Genomic DNA, 19,172 nt, shown 5'->3' with positions numbered 1-19,172 from the left:
AGGTAGGGAGTTCTTGGACCAAAGGGGAGAAAATGGAGTCCAGATAGGTGGAGATGAGTTCGGTGGGGCAGGAACAGGCTGAGACAATGGGTCGACCAGGGCAGGCAGGTTTGTGGATTTTGGGAAGGAGATAGAAATGGGCCGTGCGGGGTTAGGGAACAATAAGATTGGAGGCTGTAGGTGGGAGGTCCCCTGAAGTGATGAGGCCATGGATGGTATTGGAGATGATGGTTTGGTGCTCGGGGGTGGGGTCATGATCAAGGGGGTGGTAGGAGGAGGTGTCGGAGAGTTGGCGTTTGGCCTTGGCGATGTAGAGGTCAGTGCGCCATACTACCACTGCGATAGAGTGGATAGCCAGAGACATTTTTTACTAGAGTGGAGGTAGCTGTTACGGGGGGAAATAGTTTTAAAGTGAGTGGAAGTAGATATAGTGGAGACGTCGGAGGCAGGTTCTTTACTCAGAGAGTGGTCGGAATGTACAATGCATTACCAGAGAGGGTAGTGGAGTCAGCCTCAATAGGGGCATTTAGATTTTTTAGATTCCCTACAATGTGGAAACAGATCCTTCGCCCCTTGGAGCATCCCACCCAGACCCATCCCCCTATAACCCGCACACCACGGGCCATTTAGCATGGCTGATCCACCGAGCCTGCACTTCTTTGGACTGTGGGAGGAAACCAGAGCACCTGGAGAAAACCCGTGCAGACACAGGGAGAATGCGCAAACTCCACACGGAGAGTTGTCCGAGGCTGGAATCGAACCCAGGCCCCTGGTGCTGTGAGGCTGCAGTGCTAACCACTGAGCCACCATGCTGCCCCCATGGCTAAGTGGCTGATAGGCATATGGATGATAGTATAAGGTTAGGGTGGAGGCTACATAGACCTTAAGATTAGGGTAAAAGTTTGGCACAACATTGTGGATCGAAGAGCCTGCACTGTGCTGTATTGTTCTGTGTTCTGTGTGCTAATATCTGTAACGTCCGGTACACACACAAAGACAGCGGGTGTTGATGGTGGGTTGTTTTCAGACTGGAGACGTATGGCCAACAGTGTGCCACAAGGACTTGTGCTGGGTTCACTGCTTTTCATCATTTTATATAAATGATTTGGATGGTGGTTTGGTTAGTACGTTTGCAGATGGCGCCAAAATTGGAGGTGTTGTGTACCCCAAACAATGTTACTTCAGACTACAATGGGATCTCAATCAGATGAGCCAATAGGCCGAGGAGTGGCATTTAATTTCGATAAATGTGAGGTGCAATTTGGAAAAGCAAATCAGGGCAGGACTTGTACACTTAATGGTAAGGTCTTGGGGAGTGTTGTTGAACAAAGAGACCTTGGAGTGCAAATTCATAGTTTCTTGAAACTGGAGTCACAGGTGGATAGGATAGTGAAGAAGACATTTGGTATGTTTGCCTCTATTGTTCGGTGCATTGAGTAAAGGAGTTGAGAAGTCATGTTGTGGCTGTACAGGACATTGGTTAGGCCACTTTTGGAATACTGCCTTCAATTCTGGTCTCCCTGCCATTGGGAGATGTTTTGAAACTTGAAAGGGTTCAGAAAAATTTATAAGGATGTTGCCAGGGTTGGAGGGCTTGTGTTGTACGAAGAGGCTAAGTAGGCTGAAGCTATTTTCCCTGGAGCATTGGAAGCTGAGGAGTGACCTTTCAGAGGTTTATAAAAGCATGAGGGGCATGGGTAGGGTGAATTGCCAGGGTCTTTTCCCTGGGTTGGGGGAGTCTCAACTGGAGCACACAGATATAAGATGAGAAAAGAAATGTCCCTTTTAAATCTACAGGCAACTTTTCCATACAAACAGTGGTGCGTTTCTGGCGGTAAAAATGGGGAAAGTTTAAAGGAGATGTGAGATGGAATTCTTTTTGTTTATACAGAGGGTGGTAAGTACCTGGAATACATTGTCCAGAGACGTGGTAGAAGTAGATACAAAACAACATTTAAGGGGTATTTTGACAGGTAGATGAATAGGCAGAGAATAAAGAGAGAGGTCTGTGCGGTTGCAAAAGGTTTTCGTTTTGAAAGAAAGATCTCATGGTGGGCCAAAGGCCCTGTTCCTGTAGTTTATTATTCTTTGTTTGTTTTTGCGGCAGAATGGGTAGATGAGATGATTGGGTTTGGTGTATAGACAGGAAGGTTAAAAAGGTCTGAAAGGACTGTGAATGCTGTAAGTCAGGAACAAAAACAGAACCTGACAAAGATTCAGAGGACATGAAATGTTAACTTTGATTTTTTCTTCTCGGCATACTGCTCGACCTGCTGAGCTTTTTCCAGCAAGTTCTGTTTGTGTTCAAGGTTAAAAAGGTGTTTGGCACATTTGCCTTCATTGCTCAGTCCTTTTGACTATAGGAGTTGGGATGTTCTGTTGAGGTTGTACAGGACATTGGTGGATTACTGTGTCCAGTTCTGTTTGCCTAATTTTTGGAAGGATATTATCAAACTGGAGAGAGTTCGGAAGAGATTTACCAGGATGTTACTGTGCATGGAGGGTTTGAGTTATAAGGAAAGGCTGGATAGACTGGGACTCTCTTTGCTGGAGTGTAGGAGGCTGAGAGGTGATCTGGTAGAAATTTATAAAATAATGAGAGCTTTAGATAGAGTTGATGGTAGTTGTCTTGATTGATTTTTGATTTTTATTGTCAAGTGTGCCAAAATGCAGTGAAAAGCTTTGATCTATCTGTACTGCTTGCAAACACAGCAAGCAAAGGATATGCAGATCAAAAAGACTTGGAGGCATATAGGTTTTATTGCAAGTTAACATTTAAGACTAGATTCCATTCAGCAGTCTGATAACGTCCGGAAAGAAGCTGTTCCTGAACCTGCTCGTGAGTGTGTCCAGGCTTCTGTATCTTCCACCTTACAGAAGAGGTTGTAAGGGGAGTCATTTATCAGGGTGTGATGGGTCTTTAATGTTGGCCACTTTTCTGTGGCAGGGAGCCATGTAAATAGAGTCCGTGGATGGAAGGTTGCCTTCTATGAACATCTGGGCTGTGCACACCTCCTTCTGTAGTTTTTTTACGGTCCTGGGCAGAGCAGTCACCATAGCAGGCCATTATGTACCTGGACAGTATGCTTTCAATGGTGTATGTGTAGAAGTTGGTGAGAGACATTATGAATGTGCCAAATTACCTGAGCTGCCTGAGGAAGAAGAGAACATAGAACATAGAACAGTACAGCACAGAACAGGCCCGTCAGCCCACAATATTGTGCCGACCATTGATCCTCATGTATGCACCCTCAAATTTCTGTGACCATATACATGTCCAGCAGTCTCTTAAATGACCCCAATGACCTTACTTCCACAACTGCTGCTGGCAACGCATTCAATGCTCTCACAACTCTCTGCGTAAAGAACCTGCCTCTGACATCCCCTCTATACTTTCCACCAACCAGCTTAAAACTATGACCCCTCGTGCTAGCCATTTCTGCCCTGGGAAATAGTCTCTGGCTATCAACTCTATCTATGCCTCTCATTATCTTGTATACCTCAATTAGGTCCCTCGCCGCCTCCTTTTCTCCAATGAAAAGAGACCGAGCTCAGTCAACCTCTCTTCATAAGATAAGCCCTCCAGTCCAGGCAGCATCCTGGTAAACCTCCTCTGAACCCTCTCCAAAGCATCCACATCTTTCCTATAATAGGGCGCCCAGAACGGGACGCAGTATTCCAAGTGCGGTCTAACCAAAGTTTTATAGAGCTGCAACAAGATCTCACGACTCTTAAACTCAATCCCCCTGTTAATGAAAGCCAAAACACCATATGCTTTCTTAACAACCCTGTCCACTTGGGTGGCCATTTTAAGGGATCTATGTATCTGCACACCAAGATCCCTCTGTTCCTCCACGCTGCCAAGAATCCTATCCTTAATCCTGTACTCAGCTTTCAAATTCGACCTTCCAAAATGCATCACCTCGCATTTATCCAGGTTGAACTCCATCTGCCACCTCTCAGCCCATCTCTGCATCCTGTCAATGTCCTGCTGCAGCCTACAACAGCCCTCTACACTGTCAACGACACCTCCGACCTTTGTGTCGTCTGCAAACTTGCTGACCCATCCTTCAATTCCCTCGTCCAAGTCATTAATAAAAATTACAAACAGTAGAGGCCTAAGGACAGAGCCCTGTGGAACTCCACTCACCACTGACTTCCAGGCAGAATATTTTCCTTCTACTACCACTCGCTGTCTTCTGTTGGCCAGCCAATTCTGTATCCAAGCAGCTAAGTTCCCCTGTATCCCATTCCTCCTGACCTTCTGAATGAGCCTACCATGGGGAACCTTATCAAATGCCTTACTGAAGTCCATATACACCACATCCACAGCTCGACCCTCATCAACCTTTCTAGTCACATCCTCAAAAAACTCGATAAGGTTTGTAAGGCATGACCTACCCCTCACAAAGCCGTGTTGACTGTATTTGATCAAGCCATGCTCTTCCAGATGGTCATAAATCTTATCCCTCAGAGGTGTTATTGTACCTTCCTGACCATCACATCTGTGTGGGAAATTCAGGACAGGTCATTGGTTATCGTCACACCAAGGATCTTGATGCTCTTCGCCCTCTCAACTTCAGTTCCGTTGATGTAGATTGGTTGGTTGGTGGGGAGTGGGGCGAGTTCTCCTTCCTCCTTTCTGAAGTTGATGATCAGTTCTTTAGTTTTGCCATCATTGAGAGACAGATTGTTTTCATTGCACTGTCTTTTCCCTAAGATGAGGAATTTCCAAACTAGGGGACACATTTTTAAGATGAGCGGAGTGAGATTTAAGGAAGACCTAAGAGGCAAACGTTTAACACAGGGTGGTTCGCTTGTAGAATGAACTTCCTGAGGAAGTGGCGGATGCGAACACAATTGCTCTGTTGAAAATACATTTGGATGGATATTGGCCAGGAACAGGCAGGCGAGACTAGTTTAGTGTAGGTTTATGTTCGACATGGACTATGTAAACCGAAAGGCCTGTGTGATTGTATGACCTGGTCCGTAACAGTGTACTGCCTTACCTTGTTTATCCTTGCCAAATGCCCACATCTCTGTTATTGCGATTGAATTCAATTTGCTACTTTGCTGCCTTCCTGAATAATCCAGTTATCTCTTCTAGCATTCTACGTCCTTTTCCCTTGCTCTTAACCACGTATCCAATATTTGTATAATCTGTGTAAAAAATAGTTGTGACCATGCCATCTGTTTAAGTTTAAATCATTGATTTATACCATGAAAAGCATGGACTGACCCCTGCACCCTGCTCCCCACTCCAAGTAGCCTTTTATTGTCCATTGACTATATCCCAAGCTTCTTACCATTGTACCAAATTTGCAACAGAGTTGCCACTTTTCCCTTGGATGCTGTAGGCTTTTTTAATTTTTGGACAGTCTGCCATGTGGGACCTTGACAAAAGTTTTGTAAAAACACTTAGACTATGTTATGTGTTTATCCCCTTCTCACTTGAATTTAATCAAGTTAGTCAGGCATGATCCTCCTCTAGCAAATAACAGCCAAGTGTTTTTGATGAATCCATTTCTACTTAAATAATAATTTATATTGTCTTTTAGAATTTCTCCCAGTAGTTTGCCCACCACTGAGGTGGACCTACAATTAACCCAAGTTCAGATTTTATCTTGGAGGTATACTTCAGTTTCAGGGCCTTTCTGTGGATAGGAGGGAAATGCACTGAATGTAATTCTTCTGAATGGAACCGTGAAATAAAGTTGTCCACCATCTGCTTGCTATCTTTGGTGAATCATCCTTGAGTATGATTTCTAAAAGATGGCCTTTTTAAAGAAGCTTCATTGTTGACAGAGTTATTTGGCAGTACTCCATTCCATGTGTTATCACCTTTGATCTCTAAAGCAGAATGTAATAGAAAATGCCCTGTTAAAAATCTAAATTACCAGACAGGGAGGAGCCTTGTTGCCCAACCCTCCAGGAAAAAACAATGTGGGAAAAAACAATGTATCTTCAGTTGACACATCTCTTTTATAAATTTCTAAATGTATCAGCACATGTGTCTGCCTTAAAAATATCTTGGCATGTTTACAAAGAGCAAACATATTTTCTTTTATTAAACTTTTTTAAAGACTTTGAGAATTTTCTTGATGATGTCTGATATCTGTGCTAATCATTGATTTATTATTATTGTGGTATTTCGGCTTTGAGTGATAGTGCTTCTCTTCGGGAGAAGCTGCCATTAATTCTCCATTTTTCTCCTCTAGTCCCTCCTGTTAGCAGGACGGTGGCTCAGTGGTTAGCACTGCAGGCTCACAGCTCCAGGGTCCCGGGTTCGATTCCAGCCTTGGGCAACTATCTGTGCAGAGTTTGCACATTCTCCCCGTGTCTGTGTGGGTTTTCTCCGGGTGCTCCGGTTTCCTCCCACAGCCCAAAGATGTGCAGGCTAGGTGGATTGGCCATGCTAAATTGCCCGTAGTGTTCAGGGGTGTGTGGATTATAGGTGAATGGGTCTGGATGGGATGCTTTGAGCAGCGGCGTGGACTTGTTGGGCCGAATGGCCTGTTTCCACACTGTAGGGAATCTAATCTAATCTAGTTAGATGCTTGTTTAATCCATGCTCGGCATAGTTTAAGAACTTGGGATGTTTGTGACAGTTTTGTTGAACACAAGCAGTTAAATTTGCTAAGGTTACTGATCTGGATGATCATCTTATTCCATAATTTTTATATTAATTTATAATATTGGTTACAATATCAAAGCTGGAAACAAAGATCAGTAAGGAAACTACCATGCGTAAAGAAGGTAAAAGAGAAGAAGGGATACTTATGTTTTTAAAAAAAAATAAATTGTTGGGTGACACCAACCTCAAGTTTATAAAATATGAAAGTTATGATCAGAGCAGAAGTCTGTGGGAGGTATCCAGTTACAGTTTTGAGATTCTGGACAGGGGATTGATTTAAGGTACAACCAGGTTTCGATTTTATACTTTTCATTCTTGCATGGAAATCCCTCCATGGCTCCAACCCTCTCGGTTCTGTGCATACCTCCAATTCTGGCCTCCTGTGAATCTGATATTGTGCACTTCGCTACAAGTGGTTGTGCCTTTAGCAGTATAGGCCCTATATTTAGAATTTCCTCCGAAATCTCCTGTTGCTCAACACTCGTCTTTTTATGGTGCAGCCTATGCCTCTTTGATCAAGCTTTTAGTGATCTGCCCTAATATCTCCTTATGTGGTTCTGTGTCAAAATGTGTTTGGTAGTATTTGCTATGAAGCACCTTGGAAATTTTACTACCCTAATGGTGCTTTATCACTGAATTTTTTTGCATTTGCAGTTTTTTGTATGTTTGTGGTTGTGGTGAGGAATAAAGAAAGTACATCAGGGAAACATAGATGGAACATTTGAGTTGGAGAACTTGAGTCCAGAAATGTCATTAGTTGAAGAAATGCTTAAGCTGAAACCATTTAAGATGATGGCTGCTGCTGGTTCAAGCTTTTGGAAACTTGAAGAAATTGACTCTTGGCAAATAAAAAGGCAGTAATAAGATTTTCATTACCCTACTAAATCACATTGGAGGAAATCAAGATTTAGTAATTTGGCTGTCATGTTACTGGAGGAATGGAAATAATGAGCGCTATGGTAATAATTTCATTAGCAATAACAATCAGGACCTGCTTCCTATTTGTGGTGCTGTGAACCTAGGACCAGTGGAAATCTCTTTTGATTCATACGTCTGTTAGGAAATGCAGACGTACAGCTAGCCCATGCTCCACTTCCAATGCCGGCATTGGACTGGGGTGGACAAAGTCAGAAGTCACATGACACCAGGATATATTCCAACCTGCTTATTTAAGAGCACAAGCTTTAGGAGAGCTGCTCCTTCAGGTGAAGTGGAGGGAAGCACACAAACACAGAATATATGGGCAGGTCAAGGAGTGGATGAAAATTGTTAAATGATGGACGTGTCCTTCTGTGCATCAGTTCTTGCATCAAAAGATACAATTCCAGAAAAATTAATTTTGTTTTTTGCAAATAGACAACTGTTCTGGAGAATTTGTACTTTGTGGGGGGAGAAAAAAAGCACATTTGGTTTCTTGAAAACAAACCCACAATCTTCCACAATAATATTCTTTTGGCTAAGTGTTAAAATTCGAGTTGATAACGTTTGGAAATATTTCCACAGACTGAAGGAGTGCAGTGTGAAATTTGTCTTGGTTGTTCACTGTGAAAAATTGGGACCAGAATGCATTGATATTATGATCTAATTAAATTTCTACATTTACCTCTGCTTCATTTTAGGTTTCCATATGGCTGTCAAAGATTTTTGAGGATCAGCAGGTCCCTTTCTATGAAGTGAACCCATGGACCATGGATGTTCTGTGTCGTCTGATGGAGCGGAACGAAATGCGAGACAATGATGTGATGCAGTTGATTGAGGATGTGAAGCAAAAATCTGTGGAGTACAAGTCTGATGGTTAGTTAGTTGCAGAATATTATACGGACTATAATAAATGATTTGGATGTGAATATAGGAAATATGGTTAGCAAGTTTGCAGATGACACCAAAATTGTAGGTGCAGTGGACAGGAAAGGAGATTACCTCCGACTACAATGGGATCTCGATCAGATGAGCCAATGGGTCAAGGAATGGCAGATGGAATTTTTCCAATTTAGATTTCATTTAATTTCATTTCATTTTCGGGAGGAGAGAGACAGAGACAGAGAGCACCAGGAGGCTGCTGGGAAGGTAAGGATTTTCCCACTTTAAAAAGCTTACCTCGAGCGGGAGTGGTCTTCATTTATTTGGGCAGCGGCTGAACCTGAGACAGTACACGTGTAGTGTCTCCCGCCGCACTCCTCTAACTAAAAAAAGACTCGGTGGCGTGTAGATAAGGTAAGGCTTTTTCTATTTCATGGTTCTTTATATGTATCGTGTGATTGCCAATAACTTTTTTGGTTCCTTTTTCATTTATCTAAGTTAAGATTAACAATGCCAGGAGACTTCACACCCGTGTTGTGCTCCTCTTGCTCAATGTGGGAGCTCAAGGACTCGGCTGATGTCCCTGACTTCTTCACGTGTAGGAAGTGTGTCCAGCTGCAGCTCTTGTTAGACCGCATGATGGCTCTGGAGCTGCGGATGGACTCACTTTGGAGCATACGCGATGCTGAGGGGGTCGCGGATAGCACGTTTAGCAAGTTGGTCCGACTACAGATTAGGATTGCTGAGAGAGAAAGGGAATGGGTGACCAAAAGGCAGAGGAAGAGCAGGAAGGTAGTGCAGGTGTTCCCTTCGGTCATCTCCCTCCAAAACAGGTATTCCGTTTTGGATACTGTTGGGGGAGATGGCTCACCAAGGGAAGGCAGCAGTAGCCAGGTTCATGGCACCGTGGCTGGCTCTGCTGTACAGAGGGCGGGAAAAAGAGTGGAAGGGTGATCGTCATTGGGGATTCAATTGTAAGAGGAGTACGTAGGCGGTTCTGTGGTCGAAAACTAGACTCCCGAATGGTATCAGAGATAATGGGAACTGCAGATGCTGGAGAATCCAAGATAATAAAATGTGAGGCTGGATGAACACAGCAGGCCAAGCAGCATCTCAGGAGCACAAAAGCTGACGTTTCGGGCCTAGACCCTTCATCCGAGAGGGGGATGGGGAGAGGGAACTGGAATAAATAGGGAGAGAGGGGGAGGCGGACTGAAGATGGAGAGTAAAGAAGATAGGTGGAGAGAGTATAGGTGGGGAGGTAGGGAGGGGATAGGTCAGTCCAGGGAAGACAGACAGGTCAAGGAGGTGGGATGAGGTTAGTAGGTAGATGGGGGTGCGGCTTGGGGTGGGAGCAAGGGATGGGTGAGAGGAAGAACCGGTTAGGGAGGCAGAGACAGGTTGGACTGGTTTTGGGATGCAGTGGGTGGGGCTGAAGAGCTGGGCTGGTTGTGTGGTGCAGTGGGGGGAGGGGACGAACTGGGCTGGTTGAGGGATGCAGTAGGGGAAGGGGAGATTTTGAAACTGGTGAAGTCCACATTGATACCATTAGGCTGCATGTTGCCTCCCAGGTGCACAGGTCAGGGCAGGGATGTCTCTGATCAGCTGCAGAACATTCTGAAGGGGGAGGGTGAACAGCCAGTTGTCGTGGTGCATATAGGCACCAATGATATAGGTAGAAAACGGGATGAGGTCCTGCAAGCAGAACTTAGGGAGTTAGGAGCCAAGTTTAAGAAGTAGGACCTCAAAAGTAGTAATCTCAAGATTGCTACCAGTGCCACGTGCTGGTCAGTGCAGAGATGAAAGAATAGCCAGAATGAATGTGTGGCTTGAGAGATGGTGCAGGAGGGAGGGATTCAGATTTTTGGGACATTGGAATCGGTTCTGGGGAAGGTGGGACTATTACAAATTAGACGGTCTACACCTGGGCCGGACTGGAACCAGTGTCTTTGGGGGTCCTTTTGCTAATGTTGTGGGGGAGGGTTTAAACTAATGTGGCAGGGGGATGGGAACCAAATATTGGACAGAAAAGAGGTAGTAACGAAAGCCTGTAGGGAACTACATAATGGAGTCAGTGTGACTAAAGGGAATAGCAGTTGGGGAGCAGATGATGAACACAAAGGGACAGGTGGTCTGAGGTGCATTTGTTTTAATGTGAGAAGTGTAGTAGATAAGGCAGATGAGCTTAGGGCTTGGATCAGTACCTGGAAGTATGATGTTATTGCTATTACTGAGACTTGGTTGAGTGAAGGGCACAATTGGCAACTAGTTGTCCCAGGATATCGCTGTTTCAGGTGGGATAGAGAGGGAGGTAAAGGGTCTGGAGGAGTTGCAATACTGGTCAAAGACAATATCACAGCTGTACTGAAGGAGGGCCCCATGGAGGACTCAAGCAGTGAGGCAATATGGGTAGAACTCAGAAATAGGAAGGATGCAGTAACAATGTTGGGGCTGTACTACAGGCCTCCCAACAGCGAGCGTGAGATAGAGGTACAAATATGTAAACAGGTATCTTCTCTCTGGAAGGCAGACAAGGGTGGGGATGGAAAAATGTCTTGGGTGGTGGGGTCAGATTGTAGATGGAGGAAGTGTCGGAGGATGATGCATTGTATCCGGAGGCTGGTGCGGTGGTATGTGAGGACTAGGGGGATTCTCTTTGGACCACTCTCTCCGGGACTCCCTTGTCTGCTCCACACTCCCCTCCAACCCCACCACACCCGGCACCTACCCCTGCAACCGCAGGAAGTGCTACACTTGCCCCCACACCTCCTCCCCACCCACATCCCAGGCCCAAAGATGACCTTCCATATCAAGCAGATGTTCACCTGCACATCTGCTAATGTGGTACACTGCATCCACTGCATCCGTTGTGGCTTCCTCTACATTGGGGAAACCAAGCAGTGGCTTGGGGATGCTTTGCTGAACACCTCCGCTCAGTTCGCAATGAACAACTGCACCTCCCAGTCGCGAACCATTTTAACTCCCCCTCCCATTCCTTAGACGACATGGCCATCCTGGGCCTCCTGCAGTGCTACAATGATGCCACCCGAAGGTTGCAGGAACAGGAATTCATATTCTACTTGGGAACCCTGCAGCCCAATGGTATCAATGTGGACTTCACAAGCTTCAAAATTTCCCCTTGCCCCACTGCATCCCAAAACCAGCCCAGCTCGTCCCCGCCTCCCAAACCTGTTCTTCCTCTCACCTATCCCCTCCTCACATCTCAAGCTGCACCTCCATTTCCTACCTACTAACCTTGTCCCGCTTCCTTGACCTGTCCATCTTCCCTGGACTGACCTATCCCCTCCCTACCTCCCCACCTGTACTCTCCTCTCCACCTATCTTCTCCTCTATCCATCTTCGGTCCACCTCCCACCTTCTCCCTATTTATTTTAGAATCCTATCCCCATCCCCATCTCTAAAGGGTTTAGGCCCGAAACGTCAGCTTTTGTGCTCCTAAGATGCTGCTTGGCTTGCTGTGTTCATCCAGCTTCACACTGTTATCTTGGAAAAGGAGAGTTGTTGAGTTTTGATAGATTAGAGTACTTATTCAATTATTTCAGTTGATTTTGTTTTAGTTTTGATGAAAGGCTGATATTTCAGTTTTTAACAGCTTTTTTGACATCCCAAATTGCTTCCTTGATGTAAGCTGCTCTGCTTCTCATCTATTCCAACCCATTTACACATGGCTGAGTATTTGGATTGTTCATACCCAGACTCAAATGCTGATTGTAAATTTTTGACAGAGAAATGGGGTAATTGACATGAAACTCAAGTTAAAATTTACTTTTCTCTATCTTCTCAGCTGACTACTTGCAGGATTACCTTATGGAGAGTGTCAGTTTGTCCTCCACTAGCCTCTCCAGTAATGGATCCAGCTGTCTGAAAAATCTGGTGAATAGCAGCCTCGCATTGGACCTAAAAGATACCTCTCAAACCAGGTAATTGGTTGATAGATATTGTAAGCAAACAGCATGTTTTGAAATCTTTGCTTGAAACAGACTGAGAAAAAAACTTGAAATGGCAACTATAACTTGTGCAATAGGTCAAGTAGGATATGAATAAGTGAAATGCGTTGCTGTTACTTTGAGGACTATTAATAAAGTTCAGTCTGTGTTCGACCCATTTCTGCAGACCATGTTTGTGTCATTGAGTTCTTGGAAATACAATTGTGATCAAAATAATCAAAAAGGGCTATTTGATTGGGATCTACAGACATGCAGAATTATTACTAATGTTCCAGCTGTTAATCACAAGCTACTGATTATTATATGTTCTGTTTGCATGAAATATTACAGATCCCCATCCATCCCTTATCTTAATGTGCATCAACATTACATTACAGTATGGCTCTTGGCCACCAAGCATCTTCTGGCCTACATAATACTTGTTCACAAGTTTTGACAGTGAGCCTCTAAGGCCTGCTCTCGTATAGACTGCATTGCTGTCAGGCCCAATTCTGTCCTCTTGAGTGAGCAATAATTGGGAATGAGAACCATGGCAATATTTTTCTTCACTCTTCAGTTGGGTATACTTGAATTCATATTTCAAGAAAGCATTTTCCCCAGGCTATGTGTCATAGGAACAAGAAGCATAGGAACAAGTGTAGGCCATTTGGCCTGTCACACCTGCGAATATTTCAATGCCTTTTGCTCATCCATCCTATAACCCTATATAGCACATAATTAGAAATCTGTCAATCTCTGACTTAAACATACTCAAAGACTATAAGGTTTTTGAGTAGATTTGTAGCTTGGGCTGTGGATGTTGTGGTTGGTTGGCTCACTGCACTGGTTTGTTGTTCCACAGATGCTTTATTACCCTGCTGGGTAGCATCATCAGTGCAGCCTCCGATGAAACGCTGTTGTGTTTTCCTGCCTGGTATTTAAACTCTAGTGTCCGTTGAGCTGGATTACTTCCCTTCCGGTTTTCCTTTCCAGCGGAATGTGTATATATAGGGTCAAGCTTCATATGTTTGATGGCCGTCTTCGTGGTGAACCAGGCTTCTAGGAATTCTCGTGCTTTTCTCTGCTTACCCTGTCCTAGGATCCTGGTGTTGTCCCAATTGAACTAGTGGTTTTCCTTATCCATGTGGTTGGAGATGAGTGAGTATTGGTTGTGTCTTTTTGTTGCTAGTTGATATTCGTGTACTCTTATGGCTAATTTTCTTCCTGTTTGCCCAATGTAATGTTTGTCGCAGTCATTTCATGGGATCATGTATATGACTTTGTTTCTGCCCATAGTTGGTAAGGCATCTTTGGTTCGGGCTAGCAGTTGGCATAGAGTAGATGTGGGTTTGTGTGCTACTCTGATGCCCAGGGGTTGTAGGAGTCTTGTGGTCAGTTCAGATGAGTTCTTGATGTATGGTAGCGTGATGAGTGTGTTGGGGCTCGGAGTATCTTCCTTTTGTGTTCATGTAATGGGCATCGTTTGACCCAGTTATTCGGGTGTCCGTTGTCGTTGAATGTTTGGAAGAGGTACTTGTCTTGTTTTTGGCATAGTTCCGGGTTGCTTCAGTGTTGTTGTTGCCCGCCTAAATAGTTCTCACACAACTTCGTTTGTGGGTGTTAGGGTGGTTGCTGTTGAAATTCAGTGTGTCGCTTTCCCGTGTGTTTTTGACAGAAACTCACCGTTGGTCATTTGTTCTACCGTGACATCCAAGAATGGGAGATGTTCATTCCTTTCTTCTTCTCTGGTGAATTTGATCCCAGTGAGACAAGCACGGGAATTCCTAGAAAGCTGGTTCTCTACTGAGAAGGCCAGCAACAAACACAGAGCTAGACCCTATATATACACCACTGCAAAAGAAAACCAGAAGTGAAGTAATCTAGCTCAACTGACCCCAGAGTTTAAATACCAGGCGGGAAAACACAACAGCACTTCATTGGAGTCTAGACTGATAATCTCACCCCACAGTATAATGAATTGTCTGCAGAACAATGAACTAGCTCGGCGAGCCAACCAACCTCAACATACTCAAAGACTGAATTCTCACCAACCCTTGGTTGCAAATTCCAAACGTTTATAATCCTCTGAGTAAAAATGATACCTCACTTATTTTTTAATTGTGCCCTGGTTCTAAATCCCCAAGCAGGGGAAACATCTTCCTTACATCTACACTGCCTTTCTCTTCATACTCACCATGATGTTGATGGACTGGGGTGGTGAAAATCAGATGTCACATGACAACAGGCTATAGTCCAACAGGTTTATTTGAAGTCACAAGCTTTTGGAATTCTTTTCCTTCGTCAAGTGAAGTGCACCATCTGAGAAAGTGCACTTCATTTGACAAAGGAGCAGTCCTGTAAAAGCTTGTGATTTTTAAATCAACCTGTTGGGTTATGATCTGGTGTTATGTGACTTCTGACTTTGTCTCTTTATATTTTTATGTCACAAAGAGATCACCTCTCATTTCTGTAAAACTCTAGAGAATACAGACCCACTTTGCCCAATCTCGTGCTCCATAAGACAGTCCTGCCATTGCAGGAATGTCTAGTGAACCTCTTGTTACACTCCCTCTATAGCGCTTACTTTTCCTGAGATAGAGACCAAAACTCTGACCAGCATCCTATACAATTGAAGCGGGTCTCCACTATTCCTGTAGACAATTTCTCTCAATAAAGACTCATTCCACTAGCCTTCCAAATTGCCGCATCTGCAACATTTTCCTCTGTTCATGAAGGAACTGATTTAACTGAAAACTAATGTTGAGATGCAGAAAGCAATTAGAAAGTCAAATGATACAATGGCCTTTGTTGTAATAGGAGTTGAGACCAGGAATATAAATGTCTTGCAGCAACTGTACGGGGGCCTTGGAGAGACCACACCTGGAATCTGTGCAGTTTGGTCTCTTATCTGAGGATAGATGTTCTTGCTATGGAGGAAGTGCAATGAAGGGTTACCAGGCTAATTCTGGGATAAGGAGACTGATGTATGGCGAGAAATTGGATTGGTTAGGACTATATTGATTGGAGGAATTGGGGTAGGATGGGAGAGTGAGGAGGATCTCATTGAAACCTATTAAATTCTAACAGACTGGATAGACTAAATGAAAGAAGGATATTCCTGATGATGAGAGCCCAGAACCAGGGGCCATAGTCCTAGGTTACAGGTAGGCCATTTATGACTGAGATGTGGGTAAATTTCTTCACCCAGAGAGTGGCGAACCCGCGAAATTCTCTGCCACAAAGTGATTGAGGTCAGAATAATGCATGTTTTCAAGAAGGAGATAAAAATAGTTTTTGAGGCTAAAGGGTTCAAAAAATGAGGGGAAAGTGGGAACATGATACTGAGATGAATGCTTCATTTTGATCATGGCTAATCAATCTCTGCTCATTCTCTCTCTATGTTTCTGAGGGATGTACCTGTCATAGAGGGAGTTCATAAAACTGCAACTTGAGATGATGCGACTAAGCTATAAGGAAAGATGGAAAAGACTGTGTTTTCTAGACTTAAGAAAATGAGAAGCAATCTGGCTGGGCAGATACAGAAAGGATGTTTCCCCTGGCTGATGGGTGTGTCTAGAACAAGGGATCTCAGAACAATTAGTAGGTCATTTAGAAATGAAATGTGGAGGACTTTCTTCACTCAGGTGGTGAATCCCTGAAATTCTGTGCCCCAGAGGACTTAGGAAGCTCAGTCATTAAGTGTATTCAAGGCAAAGGTTGGTGGGCTTTCAGATGCTAATAACACAAAGGGTATGAAGATAGAGTGGGCAAATGATGTTCAAGTCATCAGTGGCAGAGCAGGCTTGAGGTGCTGAATGACCTAGTTCTGCTCCTCAGTTTCTATGATTTATTGCTTTAGTAAGGGTGGATGCATGTCTACCATCCAGGTATATCTCGCTGGAGAGGTCATTTTTCAACTCAGAAACTGCAATAACTAACTATTCAGCTGTAATTGCATTGGAATCAGCCTTGCTGTTGTCCTCATTTGTTGAGTGGGTGTGATGGGTTTTGATTTTGGCACAGGAAGCAATGAGAATGAGTTGATGGGAATTTCGAGCTATGGAAGTGATTTAAGATGATGTTTCACATGTTTGCCTTCATTGCTCGGGCCATTGAGTATAGGAGCTGAGACGTCATGTTGGGGTTGTATGGGATGTGAGTCTGGCCACTTTTGCAGTGCTGTGTATAGTTCTGGTCACTGAGCTATAGGGAGGACATTATTAAATTGGAGAAAATTCAGGAAAGATTTACCATGATGTTCCTGGGACTGGAGGATTTTAGTTCTATGGATAAGATGGGACGTTTCTCACAGGTTTGGAAAACCTAGACTAGTATGCCACTGCTGTCACAGACTTCATTAGTAAATGTGAGGAGGACTGTGTATCAAAAAAGTCAATGCAAATGTCCCCCAACCATGAACGTTGGATGACCCAGGAAATCCACTGAAGACCAGATGTGCAGCCTGTAATCTGTATGGCTCTAAGCCTTTTTACAACCTCTGATCTAGACATCCTTGCTTACTATGGTCTGCCTGTACTGCTCCTAAACAAAGCTTTTCACTGCCTATGGCAAGGCGTAAACAACATTATCTTATGTTATGTTCTTAATGTTTCTGGTCCAATGACCTTACCTCAGAACACAGTATTTCCTCATTGTTAATCAAGTTCCCTTTTTGAAGCTTGTTATCAAATCTGCTTCCACCACACATTAGGGCAGTGCATTACAGATTACAACTTTGCATTATTTGCCTTCCTTCCTGCCTCATGATTTTTAACTGCTGTCACTTTTAACTGTATCAGCTCAATGATATGTGACAAATGTACAGAGGTGACAGCATCACATGATATGAAGAAGCTGTGTAACTCGCTCTGTTGTAGCTAATCTTTCAGGATTTTAAGGATTTATGGATTTTTAAAAAAATTCATTAACAGGATGATTGCGTCACTGATTAGGCCTGCATTTGTTGCCCATCCCTGAGTCAACCACACTGCTGTGGGCTTAGAATTGTGTGTAGTCCAGACCAGGTAAGGATGGCAGTTTCTTTCCCTAATCGACATTGGTGAAGCAGGTGGGCTTTTCCCGTGACTGGTTTCATGGCTACCATTAGATGAAACTCTTAATTCCAGATTTACTTACGCTACGCCTTTTGAGATTCTGAAAACACCATCTAATTTTTGAGGCCAACATCTTTATCTTATGCATATATTTTTTAATTGAGAATCTTTATTGTAGCTCCAAAGCCATTGAATGAGAAGGTAAAATGAATCGGTAAGCAATTATTTGATGACCTCCAGGTTGAATTTCTGATAGTACCTGAGTTGAGTTGATACTAAGTCCACAAACTTTCTCTTAATCACTTGTATTATTGAATTCATCTCATGCAGGGGTGTTTTTAAGATTTTGCTGCCTTTTCTGTCTTTGCATATCATGCAGACTTTGTGGGGAACACTCATTAATGTGATATAAATCGTTGTGCTTCTGGGAAGGAAATCTGCCATCCTTACCTGGTCTGGACTATGTGTGATTTCAAACCCATAGAAATGTTGTTGACACTTAATTGCCTTTTGGGCAACTAGCAATGCCCACATCTTAGAAATGAATTTTTTTAAAAAGTCACCAAATATCTCCAGCTGTGCATGTTAATTGATCTTGCTGTTGTGATTTAGGAAGTCAGCACCAATGATATGAAAGTGCTAAGAATGACCTTGTCAAAAACCTGAAACTCAGCAAGTTCATGCTGACCAAACTAGGAAACGGGAGTGTGCAGCAAGTCCACGGGACCCTGGGTGTCAAAGGATATCAAGATTTTGAGACAGAAAAAGAAGTACCTATGTTAGTAAAGAGCATTGAAAACAGGGAGCCCCTTCAGAAATACAGTATGTGTAGAGGTTGCTTAAAAAAAAATTGAGAGCAAAGAGGAACCACAAAATATCTCTCGCGGGTAGGATTAAGGAAAGCCCCAAAGCATTTAATAAGTTTTTGGTTATGGACCCTGACAGCATCCAGGCAATAATACTGAAGACTTAGAGTCATAGAGTTCTACAGCATGGAGACAGGCTCTTCGGCCCAAACTGGTCCATGCTGACCAAAATGTCCATTCACGCAAACCCGTTTCCCTGCACTTGGCCCCGTATCCTTCTAAACCTTTCCTATTCATGTATTTGTCCAAATGCCATTTAAATGTTGTTAATGTACCCACCCGAACCACTTCCACTGGCAGCCGATTTCATATATGTACCAAATTCTGTGTGTTTAAAAAAAAAATTTGTCCCTTAGGTTCCTGTTTTATTCTTTCCCCTCTTACCATAAACTGATGCCCTCTAGTCCTTGATTTCCCCAACCCTGGGAAAAAAAACTGAGTGCATTCACCCTATCAATGCCTTTCATGATCTTACACACTTCTATAAGATCTCCCCTCAGTCTCCTACACAATAAAGAAAACAACCCTTTAGTGGGGAGGTGATGGCCTTTTGGGATTATCACTGGACTGTTAATCCAGAGACCCAGATAATGTTCTGGGGATCTGGGTTCAAATCCTGCCGCAGCAGATGGTGGCATTTGAAGTCAAGAAAATATCTGGAATTAAGAATCTCATGAACCCGTCTGGCTTACTTATGCCCTTTTAGGGAAGGAAATCTGCTATCCTATTCTGGACTGGCCTGTATGTGACTCCAGACCCACAGCAATGTGACTGACTCTGAACTGTCCTCTGTGCAATAAATGCTGCGTAGCCAGTGATACAGTCATCCTGTAATGAATTAAAAGAAAAACTCTAGCTTGTCCAATCTCTC

General features: G+C 43.7%; 1 protein-coding gene across 1 annotated transcript in view; it reads left to right on the top strand.

The window, feature by feature from the left end:
• haus1 (HAUS augmin-like complex, subunit 1) overlaps positions 1 to 19,172 on the top strand; it is a 47,924-nt gene that overhangs the window by 2,445 nt on the left and 26,307 nt on the right. Inside the window, exons 2-3 of the mRNA XM_048535585.2 lie at positions 8,254 to 8,428; positions 12,240 to 12,375. Coding sequence (XP_048391542.1) covers positions 8,254 to 8,428; positions 12,240 to 12,375 — 311 coding nt within the window. The remainder of the gene's footprint in view (positions 1 to 8,253; positions 8,429 to 12,239; positions 12,376 to 19,172) is intronic.

The sequence above is a fragment of the Stegostoma tigrinum genome, chromosome 1 (assembly GCF_030684315.1).
Source record: "Stegostoma tigrinum isolate sSteTig4 chromosome 1, sSteTig4.hap1, whole genome shotgun sequence".
In the NCBI taxonomy this organism is placed as follows: domain Eukaryota; kingdom Metazoa; phylum Chordata; class Chondrichthyes; order Orectolobiformes; family Stegostomatidae; genus Stegostoma; species Stegostoma tigrinum.
Note: the sequence above shows the minus strand (reverse complement) of the source record. Positions and strands in the feature narration are given on the sequence as shown.